The 16,390-nt window shown below is 40.1% G+C and overlaps 1 protein-coding gene across 5 annotated transcripts in view; it reads right to left on the reverse strand.

Annotated features, from left to right (window-relative positions):
- Nucleotides 1-1,975: 1,975 nt before the first annotated feature.
- Nucleotides 1,976-16,390, reverse strand: part of ANKRD13B (ankyrin repeat domain 13B) — a 513,444-nt gene continuing 499,029 nt past the window's right edge. For 4 of the 5 annotated variants that reach the window (XM_053706151.1, XM_053706149.1, XM_053706150.1 and 1 more), the window contains exon 15: nt 1,976-2,872. In XM_053706151.1, coding sequence (XP_053562126.1) covers nt 2,683-2,872 — 190 coding nt within the window. In that variant the 3' untranslated portion in view covers nt 1,976-2,682. Of the gene's footprint in view, nt 2,873-3,128; nt 3,143-16,390 lie in introns of all 5 variants that reach the window. The other variant, XM_053706152.1, reaches the window with a different exon arrangement.

Consider the following 16,390-nt stretch of genomic DNA (forward strand, 5'->3'; position numbering starts at 1 on the left):
AAGTGAAAAGAGAAGATGTGGCCTGAGAGAGAGGCAAGAGGGTAAATAGAGAGATTGAATAGAGGAGGCAGTGGAGAAAGATAGATGAGAGATGATCATTTTAAAACAATTTTTCCAGTTCTCTCTTCACTTTCTCAGTTCAACAACATTTTTTTGTCCAGCTCTTGTCTGCCCCAGAACCCTAGATGATGTTGCTAACTGCTATGCACTTATTTTTGTTAATTTACTATTGTATATAGCATTAAAGGGACAGTGTACACCAGAATTTGTATTGTTTAAAAAGATAGATAATCCTTTTATTACCCATTCCCTAGTTTTACACAATCAACACAGTTATAATAATACACTTTTTACCTCTGTGATTATCTTGTATTTAACCCTTTGCAAACTGCCCCCTTATTTCAGTTATTTTGACAGACATCCATTTTAGCCAATTAGAACTGGCTCACCTGAACTCCACGTGCGTGAGCACAGTGTTATCTATATGCCACACATGAACTAACACCCTCTAGTGGTGAAAAACTGTCAAAATGCCCTGAGAGAAGAGGCGGCCTTCAAGGGCTTAGAAATTAGCATATGAACCTCTTAAGTTTAGCTTTTAACTAAGAATACCAAGAGAACAAAGCAAAATTGGTGATAAAAGTAGATTGGAAAACTGTTTAAAATTTCATTCTCTATCTGAATCATGAAAGTTTATTTTGGACTAGACTGTCCCTTCAATTAATTTGTGGTATAAAACAAGCAATATTAAAAAATTACTTTACAATAAGGTGTTTCACATTGGCTAAACATTTGCAAAGAGGGGGTGGATTAGTGGGTGTGGTATGGGTGGGTAGTTGGTGGGATCAAAAGTTGTTATCATTTTGGGCTGACTAGTAGCTTAGGGCTTGAAATTTTGAGCCCTGTCTGTATATATACTATATATATATGACAATTTATACACACTATATCCACAATTCACGATTCATGTACAAGTTTCACTATTGTATTGTAACATGAGTTTCAGTTCACACATATAAATTGTATTGTCATTCAATAATGTGTGAAGGGATCATTTAAATTAAACACTTGCTACACATAGCAGTGCTGCTTTTTCACCTGCAATCTCAATTGCGATGCAGATACCTTTAAAACATAGCACTATTATTATTATGCATTTACCATTGTGTTTCACTGTGTATAAATGGTTAAGGAGGATTTTGTGTAAATATATAGAGATAGGCTAATAAAGTCTGCTTTCCCTGCAATTTTAGCTCATTTAATTGGGTTGTGGTTTCACTTAGCAGAGGCAGCTTGTCATATACAAATAAATACCCAAAGGAGCAAATTTACATACTTTTTAAAACTCTACAGCAGGTATAACAAGTCATTGTAAAAATGTTAAGGGGAACACTTTTACAGTACACTGTCCCTTTAACTATTTTAGTTTCAGTGTACCAAGCGTGCTGCTATACTGTTGGTAGGCCTTGTTTGTTCCACAGCACTAAACAAGACAACATAACCATTTGTGGCTATTGCAGACAGAGGGTATAATTCTTGCTCCCTGTGTGTTTCATTTCACGGTTCTGTCAGCAAAAGACTTTAGCGCAGAGGTAGAATAAACAGTTGGCATTGTTCAACCTGCTTCCTACTTTCAATTAACCCCTAGGCTGCCAGAGGGCTTAAGGGGAGGCTGTCAGGTAAGTTAGCAAAGAGAATAACATTGTTATGAATCCATGGATAAATAAATACAGCAGAACCTCAGCTGGCTGCAGATGGTCTAGTATAAAATGTAAAACAACCTTTGTGTGCACAGTCCTGTGTAAATGTGATAATACCATGTGCTTTTTTTATATAACATTGCCAGGTGTCAGGGTAATATTGGATCTTTATAGTATAATGTGATGCTAACCAATCATACTATATGTCATGTGACTCCTCCCCCTCAGTGTACCGGTATAAAGTGACTGTGTCATTATACAAACAAAACTGTCAATTCCTTTTATCAACAGATTGTTGACTTTATTACAGAATTCTAGAGGGAGTTCATAGGACCCTGATAGCACTAATTTAAAGAGAAAATATTGTGTTTTTTTAAACGATACCCTTATTTTAATAGGGGTAACTATGTTATCCAATGCAAAGTGTCATTAAACAGTTACATCAGAAAAAGAAGTATATTTATCTGCAAAGGTTTAACTCAATAAATCACACTTTTATAAGAAATAATTAACATTTATCCCCTTGGTTTAAATCAATTTGACCCTAATAATCAAATATTTTATACAGATGAAGCATGTGACTCAAATGGAATCAATAACCAGTTTGTTGCTGGATAAAACTGGCTTTTAATGTAGCTCTTTCTCCCATGTATTCCAGACACAAATGGGCATTAAACAGTTAAACAAAGTTGATTGGGCTGTTAGTGACTGCACCATCCAATGACTGTGTGTTAGGGATCTATTGAGGTGACCTGCAGCCCACTTCTTATTGGAGCTTGGGATACTTGGGGAGAAGAACCACAAATGACTTGCGGTGTTTGTGACCTCTTCTCTGGCTCATGTTGCAATGCTCTGTGAGAAACAGGAAGCCTGTCACCCCTCTATATGAATCCTTCTTGGTCTTTAGCTTCCCAGGTGAGCCCATGATTGGTCAGAATCTGTAGACCTCTAGGGATGTTCCAAATGTTTGGGGGGGGGTGCGCTATTTCTCCGTCAGGGAGAGCTGTAGAATTCTTTCCAGCTCTTCATCCTCCTGTTGTTTTAACTTCTCCTCTTCCTCCTGTTCCTTAGCAGAAAGCTCCATAGCGAGTCTCAGCTGCTCTTGGTATGTGCTGAAGGTATTGCTGGAGCCAGTGTGCGGAGGGCTGCAGGGCTGAGTGTGCTGAGGGGTCCTGCAGAGAAAGCTGAACACTGAAACCATGCACACATCCTCAGTGACATGCAACCTAATTGTGAGCGTCACTTGCTAAGATCTCATTAATCCTCTGTCTGCTTAAATACACACAACAAGCTAAAGTAAAGAGCTACAGTGCAAATGTTACTTAAAAAACAAACAGATTATATATTTGCTTCCCACAGATCTTTATTTTTCATTTGGTTCAAGTGTTTTCTTGGCTTTGTATTTTTTAAACCAGGAAAATGTCACACCTTGTACTTTTACCCTGTGAATGAGAAAAATCCTTATGTAATCACTTTAGATAAGAAACCACACGAGCAAACGCATCTACTAAGAACTATAAGGGTGAAGAAAGTCCCATAGTAGGAAGAGACAATGTGATCTAATAAAAGGGACATTCTCATCTTTAAGCAGTGAAATCGCTTTGACAAAAAAAAATGATGCAGTGTAAGATAAACATATGCTAAAACATTGTCCTAATTCTAAATTATAAATAGGTATTGTATATTTCACCCCCATGTGGTGTAAGAACATAAAGAAATAAAAAAATCACATTTGCTGTTGCTAAGGGTATGTGCCTATGTTTTTCAACAAATGATACCAAGAGAACAATGAAAATTTGATAATAGAAGTAAACTGGAAAGTTATTTAAAATTGCCTGTTCTATCTAAATCATGAAAGTTTCGTTTTGACTTTACTGTCCCTTTAATTTGTATCATATAAACCACTTTCAAAGACCTTTAAATTACAGGAAATAAGGCAAAACGAATCATGAAAGTTTACTGCAAAGCTTTTTTTTATAACACATAAGGGGCTAGATTACAAGTAGAGTGCTAATTAACACTCCCGCTTGAGCGTTAATTCTCACACACGGTAAACCCAACCCTGCCCAATTAACTCCCACAACTTTGCCCCCACCAGATGCTGCTCTGCCACAAAACTGCTATGTTTGCATATACAATTCTCCCTACACAGCCTATATAGTTTATATAACTCCTAACATAGCTTATACAACTCTCCCTGCATAGCCTATACAACTCTCCCTGCATAGCCTATACAGTTCTCCCTACATAGCCTATACAATTCTCCCTATATAGCCTATACAACACTTCCTGCATAGCCTATACAACTCTCCCTGCATATCTTAAACAACACTCCCCGCATTGTCTATACAACTCTCACTACATAGCCTATATAACACTTCCTGCATAGCCTATACAACACTTCCTGCATATCCTATACAACTCACTTGCATAGCCTATACAACTATCCCTACATAGCTTAAACAACACTCCCCGCATAGTCTATACATTTCTCACTACATAGCCTATACAACTCTCCCTAAATAGCCTATACAACTCCCCCTACAGCTTATACAGTTCTCCCTACATATACAACTCTCCCTACACAGCTTATACAAAACTCCCTGCATAGCCTATACATTTCTCCCTACATAGCCTATACAACTCTCCCTACACAGCTTATACAAAACTCCCTGCATAGCCTATACATTTCTCCCTACATAGCCTATACAACTCTCCCTACATAGCCTATACAGTTCTCCCTACATAGCCTATACAGTTCTCCCTAAATAGCCTATGCGACTCTTCCTACATAGCCTATACAACTCTCCCTACATAGCCTATACAACTCTCCCTACATAGCCTATACAACTCTCCCTACATAGCCTATACAGTTCTCCCTACATAGCCTATACAGTTCTCCCTACATAGCCTATACAGTTCTCCCTACATAGCCTATACAGTTCTCCCTACATAGCCTATACAGTTCTCCCTACATAGCCTATATAGTTCTCCCTAAATAGCCTATACGATTCTCCCTACATAGCCTTTACAACTCTCCCTACATAGTCTATACAACTCTCCCTACATAGCGTATAAAACTCTCCCTACATAGCCTTTACAACTCTCCCTACATAGTCTATACATCTCTCCCTACATAGCCTATACAACTCTCCCTACATAGCCTATACGACTCTCCCTATATAGCCTATAAAACTCTCCCTACATAGCCTATACAACTTTTTTGTACTAAGCGTAATTAAACATGTTATATTACAATCCCAAAGTGTTTGTTCTTTAAAATTAAATTTAAGGAATATTGTCTGTACGTATGTGCTGTTATATAATGCAAATTTCTGTTTGTCCTTATGTAGTTTCTGATAGGCCAGCGGGCAACATGTGACTAAATGAAGGGCATGGAAAGGGAATGAATTATTACAAAGTTCATATTGTTAATGGTTAAGGAACCATTTTTTTAAAAACAGAAATATATTGCATTTAAAAGAAAAAGTAAATAAGATTTTTATTTATAACTAGGAACATATGATTTAGTGAGACACTTGGCCCTCTAAAGCAGTGTTTCTCAACCACGGTCCTTAAGTATCCCCAACAGTCCTGGTTTTCATTACAGCTGAACTAGAGCACAAGTGAAATAATCAGCTGATCAGTAACCATGGTAACCAACCTGCTCTCACCCATCAGCTGATTATTTCACCTGTGCTCTAGTTCAGCTATAATGAAAACCAGGACTGTTGGGAGTACTTGAGGACCGCGGTTGAGAAACACTGCTCTAAAGCATCATTCTATTGAAAAAAATGCTATCTAATTTTCATTAACAGGGAAAACATTCACATTAAAATATACTGCAGTTTGCTGTGTAAACATTTGCATTCAGCTCAGTTTATTTCTGGATTTGTTTTCTATGAAATTCCAATGCATTAGAAGGACAGCTGTTTACATTGATTCAATAATTATGTTTTTTTTTTACTTAAAATTATCAATTAATGATGTGTGCAATTACTGTCTGCCAGTACCTAGTTTATAAAATTTTGTTTGTTTTGTTTAAGTAATACTTTTTTTCTTTAGTGTAGGGGTTCTCTCACCATTGACACCTTCCCCATCCCTGCAATCGTTTTGTACGGTGCTCCCCCCCTATTTTCCCTTCTTTTTTAATGTAGCATCCAATCCTTCCCTCTCCCTTCAAAATGTATTTTCTGTACCGCCCCTCCCTCCCACTCCCCCGCTGGTTTGCCCACCCACCTTCTCTCCCACACCTTGCACTGCCACCAACAGTATCATTAAAGACATCCCTACCCCCCAACTTTCTCTAACTGTTAATAATAACATTACCCCAACCCTGCATGCCCAATGTCTTGGGGTCACACTTGACTCTCTCTTTCACTCCTCACATCCAGTCTTTCGCCTAATTCCTGCCACCTCTACCTTAAAAACATCTCCAAAATTCGCCACTTCCTCACATAAGTCACAACTAAGACTTTAATCCACAATCTTATTTCCAGCCTTGACTAATGCAATTCCATCCTCTCCGGCCTCCCTAGCTGCAGTCTATCTCCCTTACAATCCATAATAAATACCTCTACCAGGCTGATCTTCCATACACGTCGCTCCTCATCTGCTGCACCACTATACCAGTCCCTTCACTGGCTTCCTCTAACCTCCAGAATAAAACATAAAATCCTGACTAACTTTTAAAGCTCTCAATAACACTGCTCCACCCTTTATCTCTGACCTAGTCTCCAGATACTTACCCTCCTGTCCCCTTCGCTCTGCTCATGACCTCTTTCTCTCCTCCTCTTTTGTTACTTCCTCACATTCCCATCTACAAGACTTCTCCAGACTGGTCCCTATTTTGTGGAACTCTCTGCCTCGCTCTACACGACTCTCCCCTAGTTTGCAAACTTTCAAGTGACTCAACTGTTTAGGGATGCATATAATACACACTAATATTTTCATATCTTAGTCCTTCTCCTCCTTTAGCTATCCCCTTGAACCCCCTTAGCTTGTAAGCCTGCAAGCTTTTTGACATTTTTCTTGCGCAGATATCTTACTCCCACTTTTCAAACCTACGAGCCTACAAGACTAGCTGCTTTGTAGATCACTTTCACGAGAGATGATTTACAACAGTGAAACTCTTGGCATGGCCCTCTATCCCTTTGTCTCTCATAGCTGTCACCTTGCATATTAGACCCATGTCTTTAGCTCTGTAGAACCTGTTGGCGCTATACAAATAACTGATAATAATAATAACATCTGAGAATCTGCCTTCATATGGTAACGGAGCACCGTATGACGTGGATCTTAAGGGGTTAAACTGGGATATTAAGTGGCTGTGCCTGCACATGTCAGATACATGCTCCCTTGCAAGTCCCTTTACAATAGGATGTGGCTAACAAGGAAGTTTTGAGGTAAAATATCTTCCTTTTTAACACAGAGATACTTATGTGATATCTAGTCAGTTTTTTAAAGAGATGCTGCCTCACTTTCCAGCGATTTAGCATTTGGGTAATTTGCCCCCTAATATTTTTTAAACGTTCAGACACTTAATTATATTCATAAAATAATACTCAGTTGTATAGAATTTTCATTGTTTAAAAATATATTTGGAGCAATATTTTTTATTTTTTTAATAGCCAAGAAAAAAATGTGATTAATGTGTGACCTGAACATGCAGAGAAATGTAAACATTTAAATGAATGCTGTATGAAAAGGCTAGGTATGCCACTGAAAACAAGTTCAATTAGTTTTCAAATAGTCAATTGTCAAGTTGCTGAATTAGATAATTAAAAAAAAAAAATCACTTGAAAACTCACTCTAATAGAACTCTAAGAGTTCTTTATACAAAGTATTTTAAGGGTGTTTTGCAGTACAAAGTGAAAAAAAATGTAAACCCATGTTTTTTGTTTTTTTTTCTGTGAAGACTAAAATGGCCTCAAATTTACAAAATGTGTAAAAACCTATGGAAAGAACTTTTCATGATCCTTCTAATGTATTAGAAAAACATAAATTATGCTTACTAGATAATTTAATTTCCTTCTGTACAAGGAGAGTCCACGGCTTCATCCTTTACTGTTGGGAAATACTGAACCTGGCCACCAGGAGGAGGCAAAGACACCCCAGCCAAAGGCTTAAATACCTCTCCCATTTTCCCCATTCCCCAGTTATTCTGCAGAGGGAACAAGGAACAGTAGGAGAAATATCAGGGTATAAAAGGTGCCAGAAAAAAATTATAATTTAGGGGGCCGCCCATCGGAGAACACGGGCCGGGGCCGTGGACTCTCCTTGTACAGAAGGAAATGAAATTATCTGGTACTCATAATTTATGTTTTTCTTCTTAATACAAGGAGAGTCCACGGCTTCATTCCTTACTGTTGGGAAACTTATACCCAAGCTCTAGAGGACACTGAATGATAACGGGAGGGACAAAAAGAGAGGCGGACCCTATTCTGAGGGCACCACAGCCTGCAAAACCTTCCTCCCGAAGGCTGCTTCAGCTGAAGCAAAAACATCAAACTTGTAAAATTTAGAACAAGCTCTCTCATAGGCTAAGCAGATAAGACTCCTCAACCAAGAGACCTTCTGGCCCTTACGCTTCCCAGAATATGCTACAAATAAGGAAGAAGTTTGTCTAAAATCCTTAGTAGCTTAAAGATAAAACTTCAAGGCACGAACCATGTCCAAATTATGAAGTAAATGTTCCTTCGAAGAGGAAGGATTAGGACACAAAGAAGGGACCACAATCTCTTGATTGATGTTACGGTCTGACACAACTTTAGGGCGAAACCCTAACTTAGTACGTAGGACAGACTTATCCGAATGGAACACCAGATAAGAAGGTTCACATTGAAAGGTGGCAAATTCATATATAAACTTTCCAGGACACCAACTTAATATCTATTTCATGCATAGGCTCAAAGGGAGCGCGTTGCAAAACCTTAAGAACCAGATTCAGAACACAGGTCTGATCATAATAAGAGCCTTAACAAAGGACTGAACATCTGGAAGCTCAGAAAGCCTCATGTGCAGTAAAACAGACAAGGCCGAAATCTGTCCCCCCAGGGAACTGGCCGAAAGACCTTTCTCCAGAAACATCAGAATCCTGGCAACCTTATGCCAAGAAAATCCACAATCTTCACACCAGAATAAGCAGGTTCTCCACACCTTATTATAGATACTACGAGTAACTGGCTTACGAGCTTGAATGAATGTATTAATAACTCTCTCAGAAAACCCTCTATTGGCTACAACTAAGCGTTCAATCTCCACGCAGTCAACCTCAGAGAATCTAGATTTTGTTGAACAAAAGGACCTTGTTCCAGCAGATCCCTGCGACAAGGTAACCTCCATGGAGGAGATGATGACATCCTCACCAGGTCCGCAAACCACGTTCTTCGCGGCCACGATGGAGCAATCAGTATTACTGATGCTTGCTCCTGCTTGATGCAGGCCACTACTCAAGGAAGGAGTGGTAATGGCGGAAAAAGGTAGATTAGATTGAACCTCCAAGGCACCGCTAATGCATCTATTGCATCGTCTCTGGTCGGTTAGAAATATCCTCATGAATACTGAATCTATTATAGTGCCCAGGAATTCTACCCTGGTGCTTGGGATGAGATAACTCTTCTCTAAGTTTATCTTCCATCCATGTGATTGAAGAAGAGTGAGAAGAGAAACCGAATGGTCCTCTGCTAGATGAAAGTATGGAGCTTGAACCAGAATGTTTTCCAAGTAAGGAGCTACTGCTATACCTTGGGTTTTGACGACAGCCAGGAGAGCTCCCAGAACCTTTGTGAAGATTCTTGGGGCCGTAGTTAGACCAAACGGAAGTGCAATGAACTGGAAGTGCTGATCCAGGAACGCAAACCGTAGGAACTGGAAGTGGTCCCTGTGGATTTGAACGTGAAGGTAGGTATCCTTCAGATCTATAGTGGTCATGAACTGTCCTTCCTGAACTAGAGGAAAAATGGACCTTATTGTCTCTATCTTGAAAGTTGTTTAAGCAGTTGCAGTCCAGAATTTGGACGGAAAGTTCCCTCCTTCGTTGGGACCACAAACAGGTTTGAGTAGTATACCAAACCTCTTTCTGCGATAGGAACCGGGACAATGACCCCTAAGGAGGACAGATCCCACACGCACCCCAGAAAGGCTTCCCTCTTTCATGGTTTTAAAGACAGGCTTGAGAGGAGAAATCTGCCCTTGGGTGGATGAGATTGGAAACCTATCTTGTATCCGTGAGCTATGACCTCCAGCTCCCTACATGATCCAGCTTTGGATCGGGGGCCATCCCTTCATGCCGACTTGTTCTCGGTGGGCTTCTTGTTCTGCTTGGATTTATTCCAGGATTGAGCCAGCTTCCAAGTGCTCTTGGTTTGCTCAGGCTTAGAGGAGGACTGCTGACGTTGGGACTTTTCAGAACGAAAGGAACGTAAATTAGATTCTTGTCCCTTAGATTTGTTCTTTTTATCCTGCGGTAGGAAGGCACCCTTGCCCCCTGTAACCTTGGAAATAATGGAGTCCAGGCCTGGAGCAAATAAAATGTTTCCCTTAAAAGGGAGGGAAAGTAGTCTAGACTTAGATGTCATGTCCGCAGACCAGGACTTCAGCCAGAGCGCTTGATGCGTCTGCACTTAGAAACCAGAGATTTTAGCATTCAGGCGCATAATTTGCATGTTTTCATCACATATAAAAGAATTAGCAATTCTCAAAGCCTTAATTCTTTCCTGGATAACGTCGAGGGGACCCTCCACCTTGACTATCCTGAAGAGGGATAGTAGTACGCTTAGCTATCGTGGAGTTAGCACCATTCACCTTAGGAACGGAACCCCACAACTCTTAAGGGTTAACCTTCTTAGAAAAAATAACCTTGTTGATGCATATGGAACATAGTTGAGAGGGCAGGCACACCAAGGCCTCCTCACAATATAGACATGTATTACTATTAGGAATAGAGGGAGTAACCTCAAGCATATCAGGATCCTCCATAGCTTGCGCTAACAACAGTAGGATACAAATAAATTATCTTTTTATTTTTCTCAAAAACGGTACCTATATACCCCCCAATGACTGGGGCACTCACCACCTCCTAGACTCAGGCACCCAGAGAAGAGGCGACCTTTCTGACAGCAAGCTCTGTCAGAAAGAGAAAACGAAAGTGTGACCATACCCGGTTACGTAGTGCGCAATGCAGGACTGCCCCTGCTATTATAAAAAGTGCGCCAATGCTATCAAGCAGCGCAGCGCTTAAAGTGAAAGTTCCGTTACCGCATAACAACAGTCTATGAGCCCCAAAAAAACAGAATTTATGCTTACCTGATAAATTACTTTCTCCAACGGTGTGTCCGGTCCACGGCGTCATCCATTACTTGTGGGAATATTCTCTTCCCCAACAGGAAATGGCAAAGAGCACAGCAAAAGCTGTCCATATAGCCCCTCCTTGGCTCCGCCCCCCCAGTCATTCGACCGACGGTTAGGAGAAAAAAAGGAGATACTATAGGGTGCCGTGGTGACTGTAGTGTATAGAGAAAGAAATTTTTCAAAACTGATTAAAAAACCAGGGCGGGCCGTGGACCGGACACACCGTTGGAGAAAGTAATTTATCAGGTAAGCATAAGTTCTGTTTTCTCCAACATTGGTGTGTCCGGTCCACGGCGTCATCCATTACTTGTGGGAACCAATACCAAAGCTTTAGGACACGGATGAAGGGAGGGAGCAAATCAGGTTACCTAAACGGAAGGCACCACGGCTTGCAAGACCTTTCTCCCAAAAACAGCCTCCGAAGAAGCAAAAGTATCAAATTTGTAAAATTTGGCAAAAGTGTGCAGAGAAGACCAAGTCGCTGCCTTACATATCTGATCAACAGAAGCCTCGTTCTTGAAGGCCCATGTGGAAGCCACAGCTCTAGTGGAGTGAGCTGTGATTCGTTCAGGAGGCTGCCGTCCGGCAGTCTCATAAGCCAATCGGATAATGCTTTTCAGCCAGAAAGACAGAGAGGTAGCCGTAGCTTTTTGTCGTCTCCTCTTACCAGAGTAAACAACAAACAAAGATGAGGTTTGTAAAAAGAAGTATATCCTGAAAAAGTTGTTGAAAATCAGTTGTAGCTTTATTCCTTAAAATTTTATGAAAACAACATACATCAACACTGGGTTAGTGAAGACAAGAAAACTTCTGACCGGTTTCGGTCGTATTGACCCTAATCATAGAATAACACCTGTTAAGGGGTGCACCCTTTTAAGTCTAACACTTCATGTTCATTGGTTTAAAAACAAGGAGACTTCAAACTTAACCCTATACATACCATATTAACATTTTGTGCAGATAGTAAACACTTTATAAGTGAACAAATAGATGAAGATGTATATTACAAATAATAAAACTGGAACTTAAAGTTTATATACATATATACACTGCATGTAACTGGGATAAAAATGCTTTTAGAGATTGAACAAAGGGTTGAACACATTATAAAAGACTGAACACATTATAAGGGATGATGACTCCATATATATATATATATATACACATACACATATGCATATATACACATACACATATGCACATAAACCCATATATACATATACATGCGTGCATTTATACTCGCTTGCCTACACATAAGGTCCCTACTCTATGCCTTACTAAATTTTAACCTAAATTAAATTAAGTTGGTAAAGATAATAATAATTATAATAATAATAAAAACTATTATGCAAAATGGAGTTCAATAAACTGAGGTTTGTATCGAATTTCATTAAGCACATATTATCCACAAACAGACCACAATCAAATAATAATAATGTGTGATCAAAAAGGTCCATCAATCATAGATAACCAAGTATATTTATGGATAAAAATGTGTATTGTCTTATGCATTAGGGCAATTGTTATATAGACGTCAGGACCATAGGGGAAAACAAGTGTGCACATATAACTTAATGTGTCCAATGTTTCACTATTTTCTAATATTCATTACTACAATTAGTGAAACAACTTAAAGGTAGTAGAATAGAAATAATGAAATTTATCCAGTTACAATGGTTTATTTTTGCCAGTAATTTATAACATCATACTCTGAGTTATAACCATAAGGCAAAAGACACTTTGTTTTAAAAATCCAATAGATTTCTTGTTTACTTAAAATGGACAACTTATCTCCACCCCTTGGTGGTGTGCCAATTTGTTCAATGGCCTGCCATTTAAAAGTTGTGACATCCTGATTGTGGTACTCAATAAAATGAGTAGAGAGAGCTGAACATGTTCTTTTACTTGAGATAAAAGACAGGTGTTCTTTTACATGTTTGCCTACCTCCCTAGTGGTCCTACCTGTGTATTGTCTCCTACATTGGGTGCATTCTATGATGTAGATAACAAATTTACTCCTACAATTTATGCATCCCTAGTCGGGAACTCCTCACCTGTTACATGGGACCTAAATGTGGGTGAAATATTGATGTGATCACAAGAGGTACATACTTTTCTTCCACATTTGAAGGTACCATTATGCTTTAACCAAGATGAGCCAGAAGTACTTGCTGTCTGTAACATACTGGGAGCCAAAATATTCCCTAATGTCACATTTCGTTTAGGTACAAACATGCACCCTTGTTTTATTTCATCTTTCAGTCACTCATAAGAATGGGTAGGTTGTTTTTAATAATACAACATACTTTATCATATTCAGTGGCGTCACTAGGGGGGGGCGGGCCGCACCCGGGTGACACCCTCCAGGGGGTGACACCAAAAAAAAAAAAAAAATTTTTTTTTTTTTTTTTTAAATTTTATTGAAATTCAAAGAAATACAATGTTGAGATGCATAGATTATTTTATTAGAGGCTGGCATTTGTGAACATTAGTGGGACTGGGGAAGTTGTAGACACACAATTTTTTTTCCCCTTGAGCCAGTGCTGCAATTTCAACAAATAGTTTTCCCGGCTGCTTTTGCTTGTTTGTACTTTGCTCTTCCCCTGCTCAATTTCACTATGAATGTTGTGGGTGTGCCGTGGGGCTTGCAAAGTTGTGCTGCTAGCCTAAACCTGCCTGCCTATCTGTGCTCACTGCTCAGTGACATGTGGCCCAGGGCTGTGCACTGACAGACTTGGAACAGAGTCAGAGAGCAGAATTTTCATAGTTTGCGTGCCTAAACCTTTTCTTTGGTGATTTATTTTAGAGTGCTCTGTTTATCTTTCATTTGATGTTCTGCTGAGCCAGGGAGCAGCTCTAGGCATGAGCATCCTAATTAATGCGGTGCAGTTTACATATTTTGTATGTGTGTGTCTGAGTTTTTGTGTGTCTCAGTGTTTTTGTGTGTGTGTCTGAGTGTGTTTCCGAGTGTTTGTGTGTGCATCTGAGTATGTGTTTAAGTGTGTCTGAGTGTTTGTATGTCTGTTTGCCTGTGTTTTTGTGTGTGTCTGCTTTCTGGGGGGGGGGGGGGGGTGACACCATGACTTACCGCACCGGGTGACACCAACCCTAGTGACGCCACTGATCATATTGATTGGAATATGACGTAATGAATCTTAGTTGTTTTTTGGTGTCACTCTGGTATTGTTTTTGTTTTTGTGGCTCATGTGTTTCTATTCCATCTTTAGTTTCAAAGAAGGCCTTATCAATTACTTTACTAGGATAACCCCTTTTGAGCATTCTTGATTTCAGGTCTCTGCTCTCTCTTCGGAAAGTATCTTCTCTCGTGCAATTCCTTTTTGCCCACAGGAACTGACTTTTGGCAATTCCTTTAAAAACGTGCCGTGGATGGCAACTTCGGGCATGGAGGAGATTATTGCCTGAGATAGGTTTCCTATAGAGGGCAGAAATGACCCTTGTCATTAAGAATATCACCTTGTGGATTTGGATACAAGTTGCTCGATACGAAGAATCTTCAATAGTGGGACTGCACCAGCTGACGGTGACGTCATCAAGTGTACGAGCAGTTTGGGCTGAGGATTGGCCTGTTCCTGAGCACGTGGTACGCCACACAGAGCTAGCACAGCAAGAAGGTTTTTACCGTCTGTGCAAGTATGCTATCTTAGGACACCGGCTTACTTCTACTTCAGTTCGAGACGTTACATTTCCATATTTGGTGGGTGAGTGAACAAACTGCTAGCTCCTAAAGCTTTGATCTTTTTAGCGCATAGGTATTGCTGTTCTAGTATTTATCATCTAGACTCACATATTGTCGACTACGGGTTTATAACGCAGAGCGGACCCCTGCAATATGGCTTTTATGAACTTTTGTGGGTTATGAACTCGTTCAGCATTGGAAGTACCATAAGCAATTTATTTGCTAAATTCAAAACAGACACCACTTCCTCATGACTGGTTCGCCAGTCTATTTGTTTAAAGATGAGGTTTGTCTAAAATCCTTAGTTGCTTCTAAATAGAACTTTAAAGCACAAACTACATCTAAATTGTGTAACGAACGTTCCTTCTTTGAAACTGGATTCGGACACAGAGAAGGAACAACTATTTCCTGGTTAATATTCCTGTTGGAAACAACTTTCGGAAGAAAACCAGGCTTAGTACGCAAAACGACCTTATCTGCATGGAACACCAGATAGGGTGGATTACACTGCAAAGCAGATAATTCAGAAACTCTTCTTGCAGAAGAAATAGCAACCAAAAACAGAACTTTCCAAGATAGTAACTTGATATCTATGGAATGTAGAGGTTCAAACGGAACCCCTTGAAGAACTGAAAGAACTAAATTTAGACTCCAAGGAGGAGTCAAAGGTCTGTAAACAGGCTTGATTCTGACCAAAGCCTGTACAAAAGCTTGTATATCTGGCACAGCTGCCAGTCGTTTGTGTAACAAGACAGATAAAGCAGAAATCTGTCCTTTTAGAGAACTCGCTGACAATCCCTTATCCAAACCTTCTTGAAGAAAGGAGAGGATCTTAGGAATTTTAATCTTACTCCAGGAGAATCCCTTAGATTCACACCAACAGATATATCTTTTCCATATTTTATGGTAAATCTTTCTAGTCACAGGTTTTCTGGCTTGGACCAGTGTATCTATCACAGAATCTGAAAACCCACGCTTGGATAAAATCAAACATTCAATTTCCAAGCAGTCAGCTATAGAGAAACTAGATTTGGATGTTCGAATGGACCTTGTATTATCCTGTCTCAAAGGTAGCTTCCATGGTGGAGCCGATGACATATTCACCAGGTCTGCATACCAAGTCCTGCGCGGCCACGCAGGAGCTATCAGAATCACCGAGGCCTTCTCCTGTTTGATCCTGGCTACAAGCCTAGAATAAGCTAGGTTGAACGACCAAGGCGCCACTAATGCATCCACTAGAGTCGCCTTGGGATCCCTGGATCTGGACCCGTAGCAAGGAACCTTGAAGTTCTGACGGGACGCCATCAGATCCATGTCTGGAATGCCCCATAATTGAGTCAACTGGGCAAACACCTCCGGGTGGAGTTCCCACTCCCCCGGATGGAAAGTCTGACGACTCAGGTAATCCGCCTCCCAGTTGTCTACTCCTGGGATGTGGATTGCAGATAGGTGGCAGGAGTGATTCTCTGCCCATTTGATGATTTTGGATACCTCACTCATCGCCAAGGAACTCTTTGTTCCCCCCTGATGATTGATGTAAGCTACAGTCGTCATGTTGTCCGACTGGAATCTTATGAATCCGGCCTTCGCTAGTTGAGGCCAAGCCTGGAGAGCATTGAATATCGCTCTCAGTTCCAGAATG

The sequence above is a fragment of the Bombina bombina genome, chromosome 3 (genome assembly GCF_027579735.1).
Source record: "Bombina bombina isolate aBomBom1 chromosome 3, aBomBom1.pri, whole genome shotgun sequence".
NCBI classification, from domain to species: Eukaryota; Metazoa; Chordata; class Amphibia; order Anura; family Bombinatoridae; genus Bombina; species Bombina bombina.